Here is a 21298-nt window from a genome sequence, read left to right as displayed (position 1 = left end):
AACATAAACAAGGGGGGTAAATTTGTACGTGTACGTGAGCTAGAAAAGAAAAAGGAAAGAAAACGGGAGGAAAATGAGAAGAAACACGTGGCACAAAAGACTTTACATGTTGGTGTCAAATTTCTCAAGACTCAAATTTTGAGTCAAGTAATAAGAGGTGTACAGTTCCGTAGACAGGAGTCAGATCACCTTGGCTTCTACTGGTGGCATTGCTTTCCTTGGTTTGGTTTGCGCATGATAAGATTATCGTGGGACTACGAAAGCTCGTGGGATCAAGTTGGGCAAGACTGTGTGATATGGTAGTATATTAGTATTGGCTCGGAAAGAAAAGAAAGGTAGCACCTAAGAATCTCCCAGGCAATGGCCTTGTTGAACGCATTATTTAGAGTTCGAGAAATTATTCTTTAAGGTGAAAACTGATGGTCTGATCTTGAATGATTGGACTATAGCAACGATGGTACACATGTCATTTCCTTTTTGGAGGTGTTGCTTTTAGACAGTCCTTCTCGTGGTCCAGATGCTCATATGATGGTGCGTGGAACTGAAAATCAAACTGTAGGTTGTAACTTGTTGCGACATGGTATAAGATGTCATGTCTTTTTTCTTTTTCGATTATTTTTTATAGGTTGTATGCATCCTAACTATTCAGAGGTCTGGAATGATCCTTGTGCATTAGTATCATCTTGATATCTTGATGTAACTGTCTAAGATTAATAAAATTTCTCTTATAAAAGAATAATAAGAGCGTATTAAACCAAATACTAAAACCTCTTAAGCGAACGATATCTTTGCAAATTAAGTAGGGTTTACTCGCTTCCCAGGTGTACGAGCAAACCTCAACCCCTGCATTCGACCTCGCCTTCCTCCTCTTAAATGATGGCGCAGTGCTCATGGCAACTTTTTCTAAAAAAAAAGATTAAATGTATTTTAGCAGGTACTTCCTCCCTCCCAAATAAATGCTCTTTTTGAAAATTCCAAAATATCATATATGCTCCTAATCAATTTGTTTTGGATTTGGTAGCCGAGCTGAGCCATTTAATTGTTGCACACGATTACATGAATACCCTAAATCAGAGGGAGGCTTGCTAATAAATTTGTGACTTGTCAGGGTGATAAAGTTAATGTCCACTTAAGCTTGTTTAAAACCTATAAATGCATTATTTTTTAGATAAATTTTCAACACTAAAATAACATTTATTTTTGGATAGATAGAGTAGTATATGTAGATGTATATGTATATGTATATGTATATGTATATGTATATGTATATGTATGAGCGATAAGTTGATAAGACATATATGGATCGGATAATCATCATGTATGCGCACCTTTTTCAGCTCCTACCTACATATCGCCGTCAGTGTCAGATACCACAGTATATAACGGCTGAGCTTAGCTCTCTGCCAAATGTTATAGTCTATTATTTAAAATATTGATCACCATACATATATTTTTTTTTTTTGCTCCCAACTATGTTGCTGCTCTGTTACTTGTATGAATTGCAGTAGCATGTGTGTAGTGTAGATGAGCCATTGGTTTTTCTTCCCTATGGTATATTCCCATATTTAATTAAAGGAGATGGCCTTCTCCCTTGGCCAAAATATTTTCAATATTACTTGGGGGCTACTTAATCGTGGAATTTCTTAGGCTAGTATTAGGGTGTCATGGAGGTTTCATGGATATTAAATTCTATATCATAACAACAGTTTTGCTAACTTGGCAAGTTAATTATGAGGAGAGAGGAAAGGGGAGTTGCATGCCTATGACACCCAAGCATAGTTACTAAGTCCCATGAAACCTCATGTAGCCCATACCGAGGAGCGTATCGTTTCATCACAGATCCATTGTGCTTTTTTATGTCACCTCCTCTCAACCCTTCTCCCGCTCCCACATTTAAACAAAACTACATATGTTAATTGTTCACATTAGAAGGATAGTTCATTTGTTTCCACAAAATGATTTACAACTTAAGAAGGACTTGATGGAGCATAGTTGGAACAAGTTTGGGCATCGTCCAAATATTTAAAGTTTGAGATGTAATCAGTTCCGTACAAATATTGAAATTAATTGATACATTTTCATGAAGTTAATTGATACATTTTCGTGACTTTATTTACTTACCTATGTGAATTTTCAAATATGATAGATTGCCACATATAACCCATGCTTATTTTCCAATGTAATCATGTTTATGCTACCAAAATTTTATAAAATTACAAAAGGCTACATAGCATGGTATATTTGATCACAACACCATGCAAGAATTAAAAACTACAACTTGTCTATAAAACAGTGGAATGAAATTGTGCACTGAGAGAGATAATTTTATTTCATTATAAAGCTGGCATGACAGTTTTAGTGACAGTGCATTGAAAATGTACACTGAGACTAACCTTAAGCATAATGGTACAAAAGCTAGTTTTATTTATTGTAAAGCATTGCTTTATGTCTTGTAGTTATTGCCATGATTGAGCATTATCCTCTGGCACATTTTGCCCTTTTCTTCCACTTTAGTGCCGAGTTCCCATAAAAGAGCATATGGCCTCTAATTTGGTTTTGACAATTAACGAACATGTATTTTGCAACGATACTTAAAAAGTTAGTACAATGATTGGTTTCATGATATTATTTTTCCCCCATCATTGGATTTCATTGTATTGGTTCAAACGATATGCACGAAGACTATGGATGAGCTAGTTCCGAATTTTTTTTGGTGTTGAAAGACACTTGGAATAGTTTAGATCTTTATTTTCTCTTTGGTCGTACTAATAATGGGGCAATGATCAGTAGCTTGATCTAGATGAGATTTAGAGTACATGCACGGTGCATACTTGTGAAATTTGGCACTAGGTAGATCAAATGAAGCCTAAAGAAGTGAAGAAGAAAAGTAAAAAATTAAAGATTTTTTAATTGAATGAGTTTTAAGACTTATAGAATATCATCGACTTAATCGGTGATTGCCGACATAATACATCGTTAGTGTTGGTGTCAACAGTGGTAGGCTGCAGCGTTCACCGGATAGATCGGTGATGTGATCCAATGAATAGTGCTTCTAGATCAACGTTTAAGTCGAGTTTTTTGTCGTGACCGTTGAGGATCAAGAGAAAAGCATCACAGACGAGTGATGGCACCCTGGCATCACGAAATCAGTCGATGATTTCGATTTTTCTACAGCAAGTGAGCGCAAACGGCTAGTTCTTTTCCTTCGCCTATAAATACTTGATGTGTTCCAACATTTTAGCACTCTTAGCACTCAGTGAAGTTCATAGCAATATTTGGATGTCAAGAGCAAGCATTGCACTAGGAGTGATCTTGGAGTTTCTTAATTGAAGATTAAGGAGCACAGAGTAGTAAGTACATGGTTGTTAGGATCGCGATCCGGATCGTAGGATCGGACGATCCTACGACACCATCTGGGCTAAGCGATCCGAGTCGCAACATGGATCATTTTTGAGTAGTATCGCTACAGGATCGCGATATGGCTCATGGAATCGTTGGAATTGCTGCTGAATCGCGACTTCCTACGAACCTGCGTAAGCAACACAGGGATTCGTGAGGAGTAAAGACTAAGGGCGTGGGAGAGAAGCCTAATGCCGGGATGGATGGAAGTTCCTCACGGCGCCATGGACCGGCAACCGGCTCTGCCGCGCAATAGATGAGACCATGAACTTCAAAGGTCAAGGACAGGTTCAGAAAAGAATGATGAGGTTGTCCATATGGATGGAAAGGATCCTCGGTGCCACAGAAATTTACGTGAGTTCCTTCACTGCCATAGATTTTCTTAAAATTCCTTCAGTGCCACTGAAATTTAGATTTATCCCCTCAGTACCATTCCGGTTCTATCCATTAGTGTTAAGTGTAGTTGAAAGTACCATTTTACCCGTGGCAAAGTGTTAGGTTTAGTCCCACATTGAAAATTGATGGTGGGGGAGCACAACATATAGGTAGGAGCGACCCTCACCCATCAGGCTAGTCTTTTAGGTTGAGGTAGGTCCGAGATTTTATTGTTGTGGGCTCCGATGGACCTGGAGCTAGTGGGGTGCCAGCTTGTGGGTATATCGAGCTGGGTCGGAATCCACTGCGCACTTTAACAGCAAGGCTGACGAAGGCTGCGCCCGAGTTGGCACCGTCACCGTCGCCGCAGGCTGCGGTGGATGTGGTGTTGGTGGTACAGGAGGAGTGTGTGAGGATCTGCGCCATGACACTCGCTCACCTCACAACTTCTTGCATTGTCTTCGCCTTGGTATGTGTTTGGATAGAGGGTTGAAGTAGGTTAGGATGGGTTCAACCTAATTGAACCTGTGTTTAGTTGGAAATATACGTGGGTTGGAACGGATCCAATAAGGAACATTCTGCGTAGATGCGGATCGAGTGGAAGAAGAACGCAAGAATGGTACCTGGTGCTGCTACCAGAAAGTTGAAAAATTGTGAGCTTGAAGCAAGTTGCGAATACAACAGGCTGCGCGTCATGTGCAGCGATATGTATATGCTTTGTGCCGCAGACGTATGTGCAGCTCCCGATGCGGCTCGGTTACAGAATCGTATGCGCCCGTGTCCTGCTCAATAACCTCTCGTGAACCCAGGCCGATAGAATGCTAAATCCACGGAGGACAAGTTTACACAAGGAAAGAAACAGGTTGGCTCCTTATTCATGAGGGATAAAATGATTTTTTTTCAACTACACGGAATGGTACTGAGAGGATAAATCTAAATTTTAATAGCACTGAAGGAATTTTATGAAAATCTATAACAGTAAAGGAACTCATGTAAATTTTTGTGGCACTGAGGAAATTGACTCAATCTTCAAGCAAATTCAGCTATGTCTTTGATTGGTTCTCTAGTTATCCTAGGAGCAAAGGTGCTACTCCAATGAGCCATATCTTTATGGATAGAATTAGTCCTATAATCTTCCTTACGAAATGGTACTGAGGGGATAAATCTAAATTTTAATAGCACTGAAGGAATTTTGAGAAAATCTATAACAGTAAAGGAACTCATGTAAATTTTTGTGGCACTAAGGGAATTGACTCAATCTTCAAACAAATTCAGCTATGTCTTCGATCGGTTCTCTAGTTATCCTAGGAGCAAAGGTGCTACTCCAACAAGCCATATCTTTATGGATAGAATTAGTCCTATAATCTTCCTTATTTTCTTTTTTCCTCTTTTTATTTTGTGAACCCTGTGCGGCACCTTCTTATCGTGAACCCCCCTACCCCACCCTCCCCCCCCACACACACACATTTTTGGGGATCAAGTAGAGGGTTTGCTGAGCCTAAGCAGATCCCTACCTGAGTTGTTCTTAGCTTTCACTCTAAAGACATAAGAGTATGTTGTTGGTCCTTTCAGGTTGGATGACATAAACTATAGAAATATTAATAATTAATTATATTTCTTTGTAAGTTTGTTTCAGATTTTTTTTAATCAACTTATCTAGGAAAGACCACTGGTAGGTCACCTGGCTGACCGCTGACTACCCGTAGTCTTTGCTGTGCGACCAGGCCAGTTATCCAACGGTCCAAAGCCCGGAGCCGCACAAAGTATCGAGCCCTCTTCACAGAGAGGGGTAGGCTGCAAGAGACTGGCCGTGGCTACCGCCAGTAGCGGGAGATTGTGGAGGTGAATGGTGACGCTGCGCGGCGTTGGCCCATCCCTCATGAAATTGGTTGGATTCCCCAAATACATGCTTTGGAAGTAAAAAAATGAGTATTTAGTTTTTTTAAGGAACCGGCAGGGGAGACCCTACCCAAATGAGTATTTGGTTGGTTCTTTCTAACTCAAAACAAAATAAGGTCAGTTCTAATTTTTATTAACGATAATGCTATTGCATATGTGTCCGACACGGTCAATAAAAATTGAACGCACCGCACGCTTACGCGCGCCCTAACACCCCCTCCTTTTCCCATGTGAACGAGACCCCTCCGTTTCCCATGTGAACGGGATCCACCAGAGAACCTTATCTCTTCCCTCCTTCTTCCCCAACCATTCTCTCTTTTGCTCCATTCTTTTTCAATGGCCAGTTTGGTGGACTTGGTAAATACCAAATGCGGTGTCATACAAAGGTTGCGCGGCGGCGCATCGCGGGGCCACAGCAAGCAGCCCGTGGAGGTTGAGCCAGCGTGCGGTGGGTGCTTCCCTCAACGAGATCATGCTGCTCGACACCATGGCGAAGCGGAGCAGCGGGAGCTCGTGCGGTTGTGCCTACCGACAACTCCATCGACGAATTGAAGTGCAAGCCATAGGTGAGCTCAAGTTGGCCCTCAGGGTTGCTGCGCTTCACACCTGGCGAGCACTTTAACAAGCTTCTAGTTCAATATTGCAACGGATAGTTTGAGATGTTGAGGTTATTGAACGTTGCAAAAATCGATCTGGAATGCTAGACTTTTTGTTGACATTGCAACAGACTGTATGTTGCATAAGGTGTTTTTTGATGTTTCATTAGCTAATTTGTAGAGTTGCCATTTTTTTACTAAAAATATGGAAACATCCACATTTGTCACGGAAGGAATTTTTTTCTTAAGATCTATAGGATTGATGCCAGTAAGCTATTGTTTTTTATGTTGCAAAAAGTTAATTTTGATGTTGCAGCCTCTCTTTTTTTATATTGCAACGGATCGTCTGAAGGGAAATCTATTATGGACCATATTAATGCTTCTAATCAATTCAGTTTGTAGTCAGATTATCTAGGGAATTCAGAGTGCAGTGCTGCGATTCTGCAGTTATTTGTTCAAAAAAAATGCAATTGCCGAACCAGCCGACCATTCAATTGTGCTCTGGGCTGGGCCTGTTATCAGTTCCAGACCTGCCAAATGGGATGGGCCTAATCAGTCGTGGCCTTGCCGTGTGCGACCGAGACTAGTTGTCCAATGGTCCAAGGCCCAGAGCCGCACAAGAATCGACCACGAATCTCGGAGAGCCCCCCCTCAAAAAAAAAAGAAAACGAATCTCGCAGAGTCGCAGTCCTCTCTCTTCCTGACGAGTGACGAGAGCCCGGCGATGGCTGCCGCCGGCGACGAGCCGGAGACAGTGGAGGTGACGCTGCGCGCCGTCGGTCCGTCCCGCCCCACCACCATCCGCCTCCCTCCTCTTCTCTCGGTCGGTAACACCTCCAACCCCCCAAACCCTCCCTCGTCTCCCCTAGGTTAGGCTGCCTCCCTCCCTGATGTTTGTCTTGTCTCCTTCTAGGTCTCCGAGCTTCGCCGCCGCGTCGCGCGCGACCGCCGTCTCGAAGCCACAGAAGAGGGCCGCCTCCGCCTGGTCCTGCGGGGGAGGCCGCTCCCGCACCAAGACGACGCCCATGTCAACCTCCGCGATGGGGGTGGGTAACCTAAACCTGAATCCCTATCCCCCTCCTGGTCAACATTTGCGAGATTGATGATGCAAATTGAGTTCCTACTTGTCTCTTCTGAATTTTAGTCTTCGTGATTTCTGTAGATACACTAATAGTAGCCGTGGCCCCTAAGCCGCCTGCTAAGCATCTCCTTGACAATGACGATGATGAGGAGGAAGAGGAAGAACTGGTAAGCGTATTCTGTTCTCACAGTATTTCTGAGAGGCTTGTAGTTTTTATGATGTTTTGGTGCCCCTCATAACAATCACCCATCTGGCCATTTGTATAGAAGTTCAAAATACCACAAACGACAACCTTGTGGAAGAGGAAAATCTTCATGTTCCTACGAGACAAATTGAGATTACCTGGTATGTACAATCATGGTGAACCTCTATTGTCTGGTGAAATGAAATGGTAGCATGATGAATTTAACGCGCATTCTGCTTCTTCAGATATCATTTTGATGGGGCTGTTTTCGCTCAGTATGAAGGCATGGATTATTATTGCAATGTGGTTCCTATTTGCACCTATAGCTCAACACTATAGCCTTGGACCTCTATATGTAAGTGACTCATTCAGTATTTAGTATCTCTAACCGATAATTATCAGTGGTATATATTATGCTCATCCTGACAATGAGGTGCATCTAAGCATTCAAAACACATTTAGAATCAGTTACCGAAGAATTGAAAATATCAGTCTCTAGCTCCAGCCAGGGGATACTGATACTGTGATTAACCTTGATGCTAAAATCTCTGTAGTACAATTTCAAGGGTTTGCAATGACCAAATTGTTGAATCTGTTGATACGTCGTTTCAATTCATGGACAAATGCTACTGTTTGCTGTCTACCCAGATACTTGGTACCGGTTTCTTGATCATACTTCTTAATCTTGGAAGACGACAACAAGGTGATGTTAGGTATGTTTTCTGGTACCTTAAATCTGTTATTTCTGAGTTGTTGACAGTGAAAATTTGGCTTCCATTCGGAAAGAATAAACCTCACCAATATTGTGTACTGTACCATGAAATAGCTTATTCTACTCAACTGTTTGGCAACTAGGTATGATGTGTTATGATGCATTGCATACTTTTTCCCCTCCAGACAGACCCTCTGCAATAATGTACAGATGCACAGTGATTTGTTCCTTGTGCTACAGCCTGCTGTAGTAGTTTAGCATGGAATGTTGTTTGTTGAGGCAGCGCTTCAGCTTGTGTGGCAGTGGATCTACACCATCTAAATCTGATCTGATGGTTGAGAAGACCTCCTAATGCACATCACTATTCACTCTCTATTGATAGTAGAACTGCAGAGGATCCTGATCTGCTCCACTCCTTGGAGAAAAAGATATATTTTCCTATGTGAAAAGGCAAAGTTTTCTAATAGTAATAGTAGCTAAAAAACTGTTTGGCCTGCATCAGACTATGGGTATCAGACTTTTTTTTTCTTTTGGCCAAAAGCTGGTGCCAAGGCAGTCGTACTGTGATCTATCAAACTATGGGTGTATTTTTGCTAGAATAGCTGTAACTCACTTCTGGTATGCCCTGGCCTGTCACGATGGTAAACCAAATCGATGTTTCTTTATTGTCACACTACAGATTTACTTTTCTTTTTTGTCAGTGTTAATCATTTTTTTCGTTAGTGCTAGTTATATGTTTATTCTGTTCAGTTCTACTTTCTCTGGGCTTGTCATGCTGATCAGCCATAATGATGTTTCTCTACTAAGACCCAGGGAATCATTTTTTTGCCAATGCCAGTGCTTGCACCTGAATAAAAAAAAGAAGAGGGCCATTAAGATGCAAAGTTCTTATAGTATTAAATTTAGTTGTAATAGCTGATGAAAATTATGTTTATGAAGAGAATGTTGGGTGGTTGCAGGTTATACTTTTCTGAGTCTCAAATTTCCATTTGTTCTACCTTCCATGCAGTGCATACTCTATATTCAATGAAGACTTCAGGGAGCTACCAGGAACACTTAATGCAGATCGCATAGATAGAGATATCCGAGCAGGTCAATTTTGAGGCCTTATATGGGTGAATAGCAACCATGGTATGCTGAACTTTGTACAGAAGCATAGTGGGCATTGTCTTTGTTAATGCCTGGAAGAAAACATTTTCTGGATCAAGATAGTGCCCTTCTAAGGTCCAATGTGTTTCTTACCTGTAAAGTGAATGAGCGTTGCATGTTGACGAAGAGAAATTACTAGCACACTTTGGAGATGTCTGAATTTGCCAACCCAAAAGAGCTGAGTCGTCGTAAGACTGGCAGCCCTGCTCTTATAAACCCTTACATACTTTACTTATATGTATGAGAGTTTTATTTAAGTTGACACCGGTACAGAGGTTATTGCCTTACAGAGCTTAAGATCACTACAAACATGACCTACTCAGACCTTTGCTCAAAATCACATTCCCTCCATCTCAAAATAGTCAAATTACTATTTGTTTTGGCACATGGCATTTGATATGTACCTAGGTATATATTATATCTAGATACATAGTAAAAGTTATGTATTTAGAAAAGTCAAAACAAATAGTAATTTGGGACGGAGGGAGTATATCTATAGGACAGCGGAAAGGATGGAATAATCCACTAATAGTTTGAGCTACTTTGACCGAATTATATGAAAGCAATTTTTTTCAATTCACTCACAACCAACGAGGAATACTCGCAAGTACATTCTACATAGTGGCAATACGTTAATTCAACAAATTTATGTCTGGTACAGAGGTTCTTGCCCTTTCAAGCTCGTTACTTTCGAAGCTTGGGAGCTCAAGACTAGACAGGACAAACATGAGCATGGACATTTCCTGAGCAACTTAAAACGATGCATAAAATCAGATATAGGATGGCGAAAAGAAGTGAATAATGCACTGATAGTTCAAGCTAGTTCGATTGTGATACAGGAGCGCATAGATATGGCAAAATGATTTTCTCTTCACTTAAATTCATGAGTGAAATGCATTGCAGGTCCCTAAACAATTCCGCATTCTAAAATGATCATGTAGGTCCTTTAACTTTTCAACTAGTTCATTCTAAATTCACTCGAGTTCCAATCATGAACCTAGATTCACACTTGGAATAAACATGGATCCAGATGTCACTTCGAGAGTTCATGGACCCAAATGAGAATGTAGGAATAGTTTAGAGACCTACAATGCATTTCACTCTAAATTCATTTCAGTCTGAAATATTCCCATGTGCAATCTAGTGGGCAGTACTTCAGTTACATACGACTCATGCTCCCAACATATACCAAAATCCTTACCCCCAACATCTAGGTGTTCCTAGAAAACTAAATCCAAGACTAAATCCAACAGAAGAACTGCTGAAGAGTTCAATGCTCAGCTCAGTGCCACTGACTGAAAAAAAGTCCAGGAATCCGCCATCATGTTATGTTACCCCTTTGAAACGATCCAGGATTGAAGTTCAAGACCCTTTCAAGTTTTTGCTGATTGAACACCTCGACTTCAACCAAGAAGATGGCGCTGACTGGCCGATGATCTGAAAAGCTCAAATCCGAGCTCCAATACGAGAGCTGCTTGGTACCCTTCCCCAGCCACAGTATGCGATCGCACCTGATTCATTTGCAATACACTGAACAGTTGAGCACCTTCAAAACGTGGTTCATCCAATTACTGGAATAGATAGTAGCTATAATTGTGACAGAACAAATCTCAAGCTCAGAAACACAGCAAAATAGACTCTGATCTATTAAGGATACTTGAAGGATGCGGTCATGGTATGCATGCTTGAACGACATATGCATGGCTGGTCTATTTAAAATTCTAAAACATGGGCACTTGCAAATAAAAATATAGTATGATCAGAAAGAGACGTAACCATGCTGGAGTTCTTCTTTTCTCCACTTCATTATGAATCTCACCAACATATCTGCTTGAATTTCTTTCATACTTGTAAGTTGGTGGAAAGTTAATCAAACCTTCCTTCCAACCAACAAAAGTACTCCCACTTATTAGCTCCTTTGTTAGCTGAAATATAATGGCTGTTAATTAATTTTCAGAATTAGCAAAAACTACCCTGTTTGTGTAATAGATATAGTATTATCCAATCTTGAAAATGTAAAAGGTTATCTTCAAACCTGATCAGACTTCAAGAGATCATCCCACCTCTTCATAGCCACCAGATGTCGTACTTCAGCATCCAGCAGGTCAATGCGATAGTTAAGATCGCCAAACCAGAAAATTCGACTGCTCCAAAATGAAATTCTGAAATCTGATTAACCCCTCAAAATCAAAACATTCATCTAACAAAATCATGCTAGATGCAACTATCGAAATGTATTCTATATTGTCAAAAGAGAGTCTGCGAAATGAAAGTCACTGAAAGTTATACCTATGCCAACAATAAACCTTTATATTTCAATTTTATGTGCAATATAATTTTAATGAACTTAATAGCTTCTCTGAGTTATTCAGTTTGCTAAAGGCATATTTCTGACCTTAGGAGTAACTAATTTTCAAGGAACACAACATCATGGGGCCAAAGTGGCCTATACATACTCATGTGAAGGAATCTTTTGTGGCCGACCAGCAGCACACAAGGAAGAAAACCTTGTTCTTTGTAAAATTTCATATACATCAGCATTCCTTTTCTGTTGATCCCCTGATTTATGACCAGATGCGAGATGGGAGCAGACAAAGCACAATCGAGTCTGGAAAAGAGACATGCTGATGGAAATCGATCCCTGCACAAGAAAAAACAAGATGACGAACTAAAATCAGCATCTTCATTTGACTCTGCACATCGACAGATGATAGAAATGCACATCTTGTAGGACTAAGGATGACCTTGTTGCCCATGTAGCCCAGGAGTCCAACCCCAACTGGTGATACCTCCAAGTTGTTAACATGTCGCCTCAGTTTTCGAGAAACCCATACAGAAACATATATACCAACCATTTGTTTACTAACAATGCGCACATAGTTTGTACGATGCTTTGAAGATTCTCTTTTCCCAAGAGTAGCACATCCCTCGTCAGTACCAACAGAAGGTGAGTCTTCTTCTGATGTCAAATCAGATATGCAATCAAGCGAATTTAATAAATCAAGCTTCTCCTGCTGTTCAGACCATAGCATGCTAAGGTTTCCCGAGCTATGATACTGCCTTCTGATCCCAACTTGCAAATCTACACTCTGTAGCTCAAGACCTTGAGGGTGTTCCATAAAGTTGGTGCTAAATAGTCCTAAGCTCGTCACTCGCCTCAACCCTGTACCTGGTACCAAAACCTTTGATGGAGTGTCAAGCGGATATTCTGGCCAGTCCAATGAGCTGGTGCCATACAACCAGTTGCAGCGAAGCTCAGTTGTACTAGTTTGCCAATCTCTAAACTGAGTTAAACTTCCTAACGCTTCATCTTCAAGTTTGGATTTCATATATTCATGTCCATCGCCTGAAGCAACAGGTCTTAGTAATGGTGACAGGGGAGCACTGTAGCTTTTGCAGATTGTCTTGGGTTGCTGAGACCTGTTAAGTGTTTGGCGGATAAGAGCCTCCCATTTCCGTACTGGTCTACTGTCCTCTGCTCCCAAGACATTACCAGCACTTAATGGGACCACTTCCTGGAAACTGAAACACAAGTGAAGCATTTTAAATAGTATATCCTAAACAGTACCTAACCTTGTTTAGTGTCATGGTCAATGGGCAAAAGGACCACACATTATGCCATACAAAAACAAGACAGCATTGAATATCATCTTATGTTTATCCAAATCAAATGATACATTTTTCATATTTTGCAAAGGTACATACCCTAAAACATACAAATCTGCTGGCTCCTGGGTACAAAGCCACTGATCAAGATCAAGGTCATCACTAGGCGCTATTCCAGCAACATTCCATGTTCCTGTCATCACCCTGGTGGCAACTACTATTATCTAAAGGCACCAGATGCTTGATACATAACACATCAAATAATACAGATGAAATCATAGCCAAACCTCACATCTTTGTTACTGATGTAGTTAACACGTAAACTCTCTGATTTTCTTCTCTGAAGCCTTCGTACAGGAGGAATTGCCTTTTCTCCTAGCAAGAGAGTGAACAACTTAAAATATAGCACACAAAAATGTCAAGCAAATTTCAACACCGGAAAAGATTTGAACAACAATAGACATGACATGAATTTGCATTGTACTTAAAATCATGAATATCAACTGTATCCTGACCCTTCAGGATTATGTGTTTGGGATATTTGCAGTTGAGGCTTTCTTAAAATTTGATCACTGAAAAATGGTGTCTAGATTGGCTCATGAAGCAAAGGGGCATGTATCCTAGTGGTTGCAATGACCTTAGTAGCACCCCAGGTCCAGGGTTCGAATCCCTGTGGGAGTGAATTTCAGGCTGGGTAAAAAAAAGTCACTTGATGGTTCTCTTGGTCAGCATGGGTGAACTGACCTGTGGTGGGCTGGTCGTGTGGGTTGGGCCTCAAAGCACAGGTCATGGCCCGAACCATAGGGGGCGGCATCCCCATGTATGAGGGGGCCAGCTTTCATGACTTTTCTCGGCCGGGCTCCGGTTGAGTAAAATACCGTGGGGGCGGTCTTTCCCCCACCGGCCGAGTTTTTTTTAGATTGGCTCATGAAACCCAACATGAGCTGCCAACAAGTTGTTCTCTTTTTTTCCTTCTTCCTAGCAGTTCAACTAATAAGGCTTTGTTTTTGTTGTTGTATACATTGGCCATGAAAAAGTGTACTCACAGATTTCTTGCTAAAAGTGCTGACAGCATATTAAAATCATATATAACTGTTCAGGTTTTGGAGCAACGTGTGATCAAGGTGGGCTTAAGCCAACGTTTGAGTCTTAAAAGGTCAGATATAACTATTCAAATCAACACTAACCAGATTTCTAAACAAGATATTATGAAAACACAGAACGATTTCATTCTTGTTTCTAAACTCTATTTATAAAGTGCCACTGGTGTTAGCATAATATGAGCTTTGCAGGTTGAAGTTAGGATATTATTTGGCAAATCCAAGTTGCTAGAGAACCATTGTTCTGCCACCACTAGGAACGATAAGAACGGTTTACCCTAAAAAGGTATATAACAAACAAGAAGGAAACTGTAGCTCCACAAGCACTAGTTGTCAACTAATTATAATGAATGCAACTAATACATGCCATAGTAATGTAGTTATGTCAAGCTTAAATGGGCATGAAGATATAGACATCATTACGGGTCATTATGGATATAATTTTGCAGTACCAGATGATTTGCTAATCAAGTATTTGTTGCCATGTATCTCGAAGAAGCTATCATCTCCAAAGTCACTACCATCTGAGTAAAGATATGAAAAATCTTATTCCAAATGAAGGTATCAAGAATCTGAGAAAAAATATGCAAATTCTAATTCCAAAGGAAAAGGAACTGAGAATGCAAGCAAAGAAATTTCAAGAGAATACTCATGCAGTTTGCCATACCATTATCTTCGCTCCCTGTATCAAACTCGTCTTCACTGAAATCATTTAATTTTGGCCTGATGTTTAGCCATTTTTTCATCACAATTGAAGGCCAAAATGACTATAATTTACACCAGGTCAGATAACTCAGCGTTATCAAGAATAGTAAAGAGAAAAAGTAGTCCAATCTACAAATTACCTCTGATTGTTTTCCTCTTTGGCCTCTCATGATCTGCAATGCTAGAACAAGCGCTAAGAACAAAGCCCCAAATCTCCCTCGACTTCAAAAAAAGGAAGGCTTATATGTTCCAGCCAGCTACTAGGAGCGAAGCACCAATGGATGAAAGATAAGTACATACAGGAAAGATGCAACTAGTCAAGGTGGAAGTCGGTATTAAGTTTCTAGCGAGTTCACTATTACCTCTTGTCCAACAAATTGCAGAATAACTTTTGCAGCAGTAAGATCCATATTGAATACTTCCACAGCTGTCCATTTGGTCATGGAGAATATGTGAAGTAGACATCAATATAAGAACCTGTCGTTTTCCAGAAGAAGAAAATCAAGAAAAGAGTAGATGCGAACATTTGATCACAATTGGTGGACAAGATCCAGAGTTTGTCCTGCATGAACTTTTACCAAGTGCATATGGTCCAAACAAGACATTACCTAAGGACTGGGACCAGCACAGCACCGGCATACTGTTTGAAAGAGATGGACAGGTCCACATATGGACGGACCATTACTCATCAGTACGTTCACTGCTTCAGGAAAAATTACGTAGAAGCAAAGCCTTGGTGAACATGGGCACCATCTGTGGTCCTTGGGCCTGTTCGCTTTACTATAGCAAAGAGAAAGACACTAGGCTCCTGGTTCTGAATCAAAGAATAAGAGAACCTCAAATAACCACCTAGGAGGCTAGGACAGCAAGAATAGTTCTGAAAGTGAAACAGAGTGGGACGGCTGAGAGATAAGGAGTTAAGGAAGAGCTATATCAGAGTGAAATATTGATGTCAGAGTGGAAAAGAAGGCGATGGAGCATATAGGAAGCTAGGCTTTTGGAAGGGAACTTGAATACCATCGACTAGTGGTAGGATCTAATGTTATCTAGTATTTGATGGGACACAGGACACATCAGGAGTGACAAGTTGGCCTCGAATATTTTTCTTTAAGAAAAAAGGCTTCCAGATTGCTGACTGCGACTTAGCACCTACTGTTTGCCTCAAGGTCAAACACAAGCACAATCAATCATTCACTCCTAACAAGAACATGGCACCCAGAGTAGACAAAAGTACGGAAAATCAAGATCCAGGGACATCAGGGCTAGTGAGTTTATCAGTATAAAAGGAATAATTGGTTGGTTTGCTCTGTAAGATAAAGGTGAAAAGACAAAACAAGGGGGATTATGTTATCTACAATATCACTTAATCCTGTATGGATGATGAAGAATCCTTTGTTAGGATCTGAACTCTCATCGAGAGGATGGCACTAGGAAGAGTTGGGGCAATTTTCTGGGTTTTCTTTCCACAATACCATATCCAACCAAGGGTCGGGGATACATATTTATAGCTGGCCAAGCAGCCAACCAACCAAGCATCAAGGCATATGCTAGTCTAAGATGCCTTTTTTGATGCTGTCCTATTTAGTCTAAGATGCCTAGGACTGTCCTACCCTAAAAGTAGTCAACAAAGGTGGTGCTGCAGCAAGCATATGCTGCAGCCCCACCGTCCTCCAGTCAACAAAGCAACTACAGCTCCACAAGGACTGCAGCCCCACAAAGACCACAAGGACCAGCTGCAGCCCCACAAGGACTGCAGCCCCACAAGGACCACAAGGACTAGCAACAAGACTTTATCCAGCATCATCCTTTGGAAAAGGTAACCCACTATATGCACAAGATACATTTCTCGAGCCTGCAGTTAAGAGAACATTTTTGTACAATAACAAGAGTGTCATTTTGTTAGCTTTTCTAGGTTCATCAGTTTTGTGTATGCTGCCGAGCATATTCGTGATGCTCTTAACAACTACACACCTAGCTAGTTTAGTATACTTGAAGAATGAGCCGTCAAGTTCATAAGTGGAAAATCAACCAGTTCATGAGAAAATTCGAACAGTAGAATATACCTCGGGTACTACCTTGGGCAATTCATGAAAGAGTGGAAATCCTTGCAGATTGTCGAGTTCTGCCCTGTTCGGTGGATAACAGTAGCCCCTCTCCTCGTGTTAATCAGCAATCCCAAGAAAAGAACACTGCCAGCTTGTCGCTGTGCTGTGAGGTGCAAACTCGATGGTTTGACTGATTAACTCCTTGGTTGGCAGGATCGTGCGTTGTGAGGCTCAAAGAGGCCTTGCCAACCTCATTGAGCATGTGGCCTTCCACCCGGACGGTCCCGATGAGAGGCGGACGGGCCAGTGCCTCCTTCAGCTGCGTGGTCGTGCTCTGCTCGGCCTCCGTGCTGGGATGTGCCATACTGCCATTGCGGATACCAATCGAGAGGCATTGCGTACAGGACCATCTTGGCGGAGACGAGAGCGCGAGCATCGTGTCCCTGCCGGCGGGAGAGGGTATTTGCTCGCTGGGCTGAGGTCGAACACCTGGCGTGCGGCGGGCGCGAGAGGTTACCCCGCAGCGCCCAGAAGACGCAAGCGCCAAGCTGTCGAGGCCTCGAGGGAACAGGAGGCGGCGCCGGGAGGGAGAGGCCTCCGAACTCCGAAGCGAGTAGGAGAATAATGGAGTGGGCTGGCGCCGTCGGCGGCGAGGGGGACGGAGGCGGTAGTGGAGGTGGGGCTTGGGATTTGTCTCGTGCAGGGCACTGAGCAACGGGAATGTTTACAGCCTTCACATGAAGAAGAAATCTGTGAATCTGCTGAAAGAAAGAAAGAAAATGCATTAGACTCTTGGAGGTATACCTTTCATCACCCTCCTGGCGAATTCCTGGGAAGAAGAAATCTTGTGCATTTGCTGTATTCTTGGGAACTCGCAGCGGCTGATCGGAACCTGTGCATTTGAAATATTTGATACAACTCGCATCGCCGTTTGGCAAATGCGTGATGGAATGTGCTGTGGTGAATGACTAGAACTTGCTTACAAATCACCAACAAAACAGGCTCATTGCACCATCCGTTGTAGTCTAGCTGGTTAGGATACTCGGCTCTCACCCGAGAGACCCGGGTTCGAGTCCCGGCAACGGAATTCTTTTTTTTGCAAATTTCTTCTTTTTTTCCACTTTATTCTTGAAAGGGGGAAAACACGTTTAGCCTGACAAAAACTGGAAACCAGCATTTGAAGCATCCAGGGAGACCACACTACCAGCACTGCAATCGTTCTCTGATCATGGAAGTGTTCAAAAACGCGAGCATTCCACCACCTAGTTTAAACATCACCTCTTGCTTCTAAAATCATGATACTACAATCTAAGTTGGTGCTTATTCAATCGGCGAAGCTCCGTTAGTCTCCCAATTGAAGGTAGCGCTTATCACAGTTACCTCTCTTCTATATCGATATACTACTACTACTACTAGACTATACTAAGCTCAGGTGCAAGGCTTCAGTAAGTCACTTCTTCAGGCAGCACATCACTGGCTTTGTCAGGTTGAAATCTGCCGCTGTCAAAAAATCAGAAACCAGAATCAGCTATTAGAAAAGGCAAATGCAATTTTATGATAAAACTCAGAATGCAACATTATGAATGTGTCCTGCACAAGTATAGCATAGAATGAAAGAAAAAGAATCATCGCAATCTCCTCTCTGAACTGCCGCTACTGAGCTTGCTTAGTTGGGTTCCAATTCTTGCCAAGCAAAAATCAGGGCATGCCAAGAAAATTTGGCTATCAATTGGTTCACTACTACAAATTTGGCATACCAATATTTATAGTAAAAATCATGACAAGTCACTAGAAATTTCATGAAGCTCACAAAGGGAAAATGTATTGTTTGTCATATTTTAGCACCAAACCAAATGAATACCTAAATTTCTTGCCCTAACTTTGGCATGCCCTGATTTTGGCAAGCCTTGATTTTGGCATGCCTTGATTTTGGCTTGGCAAGAATTGGAACCCAACCAATCAGAGAGGAATTGTCTCTATCCAATGCTTCCATCTCACTACTTATCCTCACCATAGCACCACCATCTTCCAGCCTCTGGGGAATATACTGGCAAATTTGCTTGTCAGAAGAACAGTGCTATCTTGTAGGCTTGTAGCTTCGTTACTTCTTGAATTACAAGGAAGTTTTGATAATGCACGCAAACATATGAGATTTATGGGCTTAGTACCTTGTTTATGGTGACAGAGGAATATGTAATATCTATATTTCTTTTCCATTGTAATTGTGTTTGGTTCAAGGAAAACTAAAGAACATTCTTACAGCAGTGTTATACATGATTGAATGTAGCCATGACCACACAAGCCTTTCATTCACTATTCGGACGTAACAACATCTGTGCTCATACCGAAGGAAATCATAAGCCATAGTAAGCATCTTCCAACGGATACACGATGACAATAGAACTGGAGCTATTGATTATTCATAGCAATTTGGTTTTAGTCACTACTCAATGATAACATAGTAAGGGAGATCAGAGCCACATGACCAGTTAATAGGATGCACATACCATCTACTGGACTTGATTTCTTTTACAAAGCAAGCCTCCTCCTGAAGTTGGAATATGCACCTCATGATGTTGAATGGTGGGCTGTTCCTCATCATCAGACTCAGTAAGCCATCCATAGCATGGTTTCCTTTTGCAACCAATCCCTACAGCCGCAGTAAGTGGCACTATGGCTTCAAGGGGGGATGGTTCAATGAACATAGGATCTTCCACTTCGTCTGCAGACTCAGTCTCAACTGGTACCTCATCATGTAGTAAGATTAACTTGTTGTTTTCTGGTGGTGCCTCGTCTACTGCTGGTTCTTGGTGCTACAAAAGTACAGAGCATATCAGGGCCACATTTAAGCAATTTCACCACTTTCATGTGCATAATCAAATAGATGGAGACAGAAACCATAATCATATACAATGACTGGTCTTTGTTTGGAGCACACCATCAGATTGTGCCTTTTTTTAGTTGCTGGATTCTTCAAGCTATTGATTTTTTTAAGACTTAGATGTCCATTTTGTTTGGCCATGCGAGCTACAGTATAGCCTCTTTCCCCTTCCTGTATTCAGAATTCTTTTTAATATATGCTGCTGTCCTGTGTATTCTCAATAACATAAATATGTTGTCTTACTTAAGTCCCAACTTATATCTGGTCTGATGTAGGGGGTGAAAACAGTCGGGATAAATCCTGCATTATGATATCATTCCCGACCATTCCCATTTTTACCAAAACATAATCCATGTTGTCAAACATGGTAAGCATATAATTCACAGTGGAAACTGATGGCATTGGAGCAGTGAGGTAAATCTGAGAGACCGTGGATGATAGGTCATTGAGTACACATGTTGGCAAACCAGGAACGGGTTCAGGTCTTTAAATAAGGAGGCCAGGTGATTTTTAAAGAATGAATGATAATAAGTCCATGTTGGCAATGCTCTGATGACAAAGTGAGAATGTGAGACAGACAGTGGCAATAAAAAAATGAGGAATCACGGCACCTGAGGAGGCTCCTCCTCCTCCTCCTCCACTTGCTGGCCCTCCAGCAGCAGGGTCTGGTCCTGCTCCTGCTCCTGCTCCTGCTTCTGCTTCTCCTCGTCCTCCTTCTCAAAGAGCTTGTCTTGGACGACTTGGTAGGAGCCTTCCTCCAGCAAGGGCCACGCGGAAGGGCCGCCGTATACCTAAAAATTCCCCACGCCCACAGCAAAGCAAAGAATTGATGAGATTGATCGATCAGCTAGCGCATCCATTGATTCACACCAAATCGAAGCGCAAATCCCGCAAACACAAGGGAACGCCTTGTAATCCATCCACACGGGAACAAAAGGAAAAGGAATTTTGAATCCCCAATCGACCTGCGGAGAAATCAAGAACCTAAACCCTACGACGACACGCAGCCCAATGCTGCCGCATGAAAGAAAATAAAATTATTGAGAGTCACAGTCACCTTGAGAAGATCAGCGATGGCGTCGCGGATGTCGCGCGCGGCGTAGCCCATGGCGGCGAAGTGGTCGATGGCCGCGTCGATCCGGCGGTCGCCCCGGCCCCGGCTCCGCCCCCGCCCCCGCGGCGCCGGCATCGCCTTGGTGGGGTTTACGGCACGGCTGTCGGCTGGTTGGGGTTCTGGGTCGGAATGGCACGCGACTCCGACTCGGGCTCCCGGGTTCCGGTGGATACAAAACTTAACTGTATAAATGAGGCTAATTCGTGAGATGAATCTATTAAATCCAATTAGTCATGATTTAATCATGTGTTGTTACATTAAATATGTGCTAATCATAAATTAATTAGATTTAATAGATTCGTCTCGCGAATTAGCCATGGTTTATGCAATTAATTTTATAATTAGTTCACGTTTAGTCCTTCTAGTCGGTATCCAAATGGACCTGAACTAAAAATTAGTCCATGGATCCAAACACCCCTGAGATTGCCCTCCCACACGCTAAACGCCAATAA

General features: G+C 42.0%; 3 protein-coding genes and 1 non-coding gene across 12 annotated transcripts; 2 read left to right on the top strand and 2 right to left on the bottom strand.

Moving 5' to 3' along the window:
• Positions 1 to 5903: 5903 nt before the first annotated feature.
• Positions 5904 to 9657, top strand: LOC101764396. Its single transcript, XM_012844163.2, has 8 exons — positions 5904 to 6239; positions 6665 to 7092; positions 7183 to 7315; positions 7432 to 7517; positions 7617 to 7695; positions 7780 to 7889; positions 8183 to 8247; positions 9256 to 9657. The coding sequence occupies exons 2-8, from the start codon at positions 6994 to 6996 to the stop codon at positions 9347 to 9349; spliced, it is 666 nt and encodes a 221-aa protein (XP_012699617.1). The 5' UTR covers positions 5904 to 6239; positions 6665 to 6993; the 3' UTR covers positions 9350 to 9657.
• A 590-nt stretch (positions 9658 to 10247) lies between these two features.
• On the bottom strand, positions 10248 to 17763 carry LOC101763176 (type I inositol polyphosphate 5-phosphatase 2). 9 transcript variants are annotated; one of them, XM_022823853.1, is made up of 13 exons: positions 17656 to 17763; positions 16870 to 17582; positions 15169 to 15283; positions 14947 to 15066; positions 14769 to 14868; positions 14554 to 14625; positions 13289 to 13376; positions 13101 to 13205; positions 12140 to 12917; positions 11852 to 12036; positions 11431 to 11557; positions 11172 to 11320; positions 10248 to 10906 (listed from the first exon to the last, which is right to left on the bottom strand). In XM_022823853.1, the coding sequence occupies exons 4-13, from the start codon at positions 14974 to 14976 to the stop codon at positions 10717 to 10719; spliced, it is 1824 nt and encodes a 607-aa protein (XP_022679588.1). In that variant the 5' UTR covers positions 14977 to 15066; positions 15169 to 15283; positions 16870 to 17582; positions 17656 to 17763; the 3' UTR covers positions 10248 to 10716. The 9 variants fall into 9 exon arrangements, with proteins under 9 accessions (XP_022679588.1, XP_022679586.1, XP_022679587.1 ...); XM_022823851.1 differs by having other exon boundaries at positions 14947 to 15063; positions 17656 to 17762; XM_022823852.1 differs by having other exon boundaries at positions 14947 to 15063; positions 16882 to 17582; positions 17656 to 17762.
• Positions 17764 to 17865: 102 nt separating this feature from the next.
• Positions 17866 to 17938, top strand: TRNAE-CUC. Its single transcript has one exon. It is a non-coding gene; the product is annotated as a tRNA-Glu (tRNA).
• Positions 17939 to 18002: 64 nt separating this feature from the next.
• Positions 18003 to 20991, bottom strand: LOC101762506. Its single transcript, XM_004956237.3, has 4 exons — positions 20790 to 20991; positions 20344 to 20523; positions 19359 to 19664; positions 18003 to 18351 (listed from the first exon to the last, which is right to left on the bottom strand). The coding sequence occupies exons 1-3, from the start codon at positions 20919 to 20921 to the stop codon at positions 19362 to 19364; spliced, it is 615 nt and encodes a 204-aa protein (XP_004956294.1). The 5' UTR covers positions 20922 to 20991; the 3' UTR covers positions 18003 to 18351; positions 19359 to 19361.
• Between the last annotated feature and the right edge of the window lie 307 nt (positions 20992 to 21298).

Source organism: Setaria italica, chromosome II (assembly GCF_000263155.2).
Source record: "Setaria italica strain Yugu1 chromosome II, Setaria_italica_v2.0, whole genome shotgun sequence".
Classification (NCBI taxonomy): domain Eukaryota; kingdom Viridiplantae; phylum Streptophyta; class Magnoliopsida; order Poales; family Poaceae; genus Setaria; species Setaria italica.
Note: the sequence above shows the minus strand (reverse complement) of the source record. Positions and strands in the feature narration are given on the sequence as shown.